Source organism: Theobroma umbraticum, unplaced genomic scaffold (assembly GCF_002168275.2).
Source record: "Theobroma umbraticum cultivar Fairchild unplaced genomic scaffold, ASM216827v3 scaffold_30.0, whole genome shotgun sequence".
In the NCBI taxonomy this organism is placed as follows: Eukaryota; Viridiplantae; Streptophyta; class Magnoliopsida; order Malvales; family Malvaceae; genus Theobroma; species Theobroma umbraticum.
Window position 1 is genome coordinate 1,731,295 of NW_018397254.1, and position 3,245 is coordinate 1,734,539.

General features: G+C 34.3%; 1 protein-coding gene across 1 annotated transcript in view; it reads right to left on the bottom strand.

Moving 5' to 3' along the window:
- LOC110420550 (heat shock protein 83-like) overlaps nt 1–1,542 on the bottom strand; it is a 3,686-nt gene extending 2,144 nt beyond the window's left edge. Inside the window, exons 1-4 of the mRNA XM_021433907.2 lie at nt 1,230–1,542; nt 672–813; nt 277–557; nt 3–188 (exon numbers count right to left, since the gene is read on the bottom strand). Coding sequence (XP_021289582.1) covers nt 3–188; nt 277–557; nt 672–813; nt 1,230–1,370 — 750 coding nt within the window. The 5' untranslated portion in view covers nt 1,371–1,542. The remainder of the gene's footprint in view (nt 1–2; nt 189–276; nt 558–671; nt 814–1,229) is intronic.
- Between the last annotated feature and the right edge of the window lie 1,703 nt (nt 1,543–3,245).

The following is a 3,245-nucleotide window of genomic DNA, read 5'->3' on the forward strand; positions in this document are numbered from 1 at the left end:
GCCTCCTTTTCCTTTTCCTCATCAACATCCTCCACATCACCTTCCTCTTCCTTCTTTGCATCCTCATCTTCATCATCACTGACCTCCTTGTCAATAGTCTTCTCAGTCCATAGGTAAATTGGATAGCTGATAAACTCAGAGTGCTTCTTCACGAGGTCCTTTATCCTCCTCTCCTCCAAGTACTCCAACTACAGCAAAAAACATATAAAAAATCAATACCAATAATCATCGAAAGAATTAAATGTACCACCAAATTGACATCAAATTACATCTCACCTGATCTTCTTTGAGGAATAGGGTGATCTTGGTACCTCTGCCAAGAGGTTCACCACTCACATCCCGGGTGACAGTGAAAGACCCACCAGCCTGAGACTCCCACACATATTGTTCATCATCATTGTGCTTTGTGGTGACAATTACCTTCTCTGCCACCAGGTAAGCCGAGTAAAACCCTACTCCAAACTGACCAATCATGCTGACATCAGCTCCAGCTTGCAATGCCTCCATGAACTCCTTTGTCCCAGACCTCGCAATTGTTCCCAAATTATTCACCAAATCTAAACAAGAACATTAGACTTGCTATCTCCAATTCGAATAGGTAAAAAAACTTCTAATTTCTAATCGAAATAATGAATACAAATATTTTTTTGTGGATTTAATCGATTAAGTACCTGCTTTGGTCATGCCTATTCCACTGTCGACAATCGATAGAGTTTTGTTAATTTTATCAGGGATGATTCGTATAAAGAGCGCCGGTTGAGCATCAAGCTTGCTTTTGTCTGTTAAGCTCTTGAATCGGATCTTATCCAATGCCTATATCAAACCGAAACCAAACATTTCAGTCTCTAAATCAAACATATGAATCTCCACCAAACCACCAAAAGCAAACCAAATGGAATAGAAAAAAAAAAGGATAAAAATCTACAACTTTCTGTTCAAATATATAGACAAAATTATGAAAAATTAAATAAACTACTTCCAAAATTTTTCCTTTCCTCTGTTTTATCATCAAACGGAGAAAAGCAAAAAGCAGTCTCCAGATTTCGTATAAAGAAAATAAAACATAATGATACTAGTAGAGAACAATCTAGTTAAATGCCGCGAGAAAACATGAGAATCAATATAAAATTCAAAAGAAATATTTCTTTTCCTCCGTGTGTTTTTTTTTTTTCTTAGCAGACAAACAGATACATAAAAAGTTGAAACAATTAACAAAATAAAATACGTACATCAGAAGCGTTGCTGATGAGTTCACGAAGGAAGATCTCTTTGTTACTGTAGAAAGTGTTGATGATCAAGCTCAACAGCTGGTTGATCTCTGCTTGGAAAGCGAAGGTCTCTAACTCTGATCCCATATGCACGTCCACCATCACTTTCAGATCAAACCATCAGGACAAGGAAATAAGGAAGACAACGAGTGCACGCTTGAAGATGCGGCAGCGATCACAATGTAGAACAATGAGCAATGTCCTTGATTTGTGAATTTAGCTTTGGATTCTATGCGAGAAGAATCGAAGATAAAGGTGCAATATATAGTGAGAGGAGTAACTGGAAGGTTTTGGAGTCGGTTTTGCGCGGGTTCTAGACTTCTCTTTCATTTTCCAAACTTTTCTTTTGCCTGTTTTGCCCTTGCTTCTTAGCTGCTCCTGCGGGCTGTCAAATCCAGAATCTTCGTTTGGCGATTTGGTTCGGATGGTAAATTGCCCTAAGCGACATCGTTTTTGCTTAACTAGTTTGGACGTATTCTTGAATTAAATCCCAAAAAAATGGGCCCTTGGACTTGTATTGAAGCCTGGAATGCCCAAGTTTGTGGATACCAGTTTTATAATATAAACTCACTCAACCTTTCTTTTATAATAGTATATGTGTTAAATCAAATGAGCAAATGTTAATTGTTTTCTTGTAAAAGAGTTTAATTTTTGTTTAATATTGTTCTTAATGATGCCAAATTGTTTTACTGTTTTGTTAGAAGTAGTTACAATCATGGGACATTATGAAGTGAATGTTAGAATGATAAATGCTCCTCTCTATGTTACAAATTGTTTTACTTGTCGTAACAAATAGTCACATTTATACATAAGTAGATCTAATGGTTCGTGTTCGTGTCTAAATATCATATATCAAAAATTATATGAGTAAATATGAACATGATATGATTAATTAAACGTGAATACATATATATATTTATTAGATATATAATATGATACAATATGTTTAACAAATTTATTAAATAAATCAGGTTAAATTTTATATGACATGATATGATTTATAACTCGTTTAAATGGTTAATACAATAAAAATTTTCAACACGATTAAATTAAAAGTGCATATAATTAGAAATAAAATATAACTTTATTGTTCAAATTTAAAATTAATAATCATAAAAACAATTATAATCCATGATATGAACTAGAATATCTACTTTTATGTGCATAAAGAGTGTGGTTTCAAGCAATAAAAATTGTTCAGAAAGGTTTCATAGTACACATAAGGAAGCAAAGATCAATGTTTACATGTTTCAACTACTTTTGAGAGGCCCAATCATGGATTTTTAGCCATTTTTGAATGTGCTCTAACTAAATTATATCAATTCCTGTAGGCATATATGTGTGGAGTTTCAAATGACAAAGAAGACTATTCACTTTGATGACAAATTAATAGAGCAGGTATACCTCTTTAAATGAAAAAAAAAAAAAACCACTACTGTAGTTGATAGAACAAATATCCATAAGAGATTGCTTATGAATTCAACTAGGTTACAAAGAGATCACGATGGGTCTTTCTGCTTTTTATTCTGAAGTCTTGTCTTGGCATGGTTCCTAATTGAATAGCATTTCTTGCAGTGCAAAAATACAGATGAACGTGGTTGCAATTAGTACCCATTGGTGGTTCAATCATACAATTTCTTCCTTCATATAGCAGTGTTGATAAGAGCCTTCAAGTCCGAAATCTGGAAATTGAGCCAGACCCTCTATGCATTATCAGTTGCATTAAACAGGGAGTAAAAAACTGCCATCCATTATTTTCCCTTATCCAGTTTTTTTAGGTGTTAGCCTGGGTTCTACCCCTTAAGTACCAAAAGAAAAATTTGAATGTCATTGCTGCACTTCATAGTTCTCATTGGCTGCAGTATTATCGATTCTTCTTGGGACAACAATGACGTTCATTCTTATACCAATTAGAACAATGAAATTTTCTTTAAGCCTATGTCTGATGAATAACTTCTGGAAGCTGCACAAGGCAAG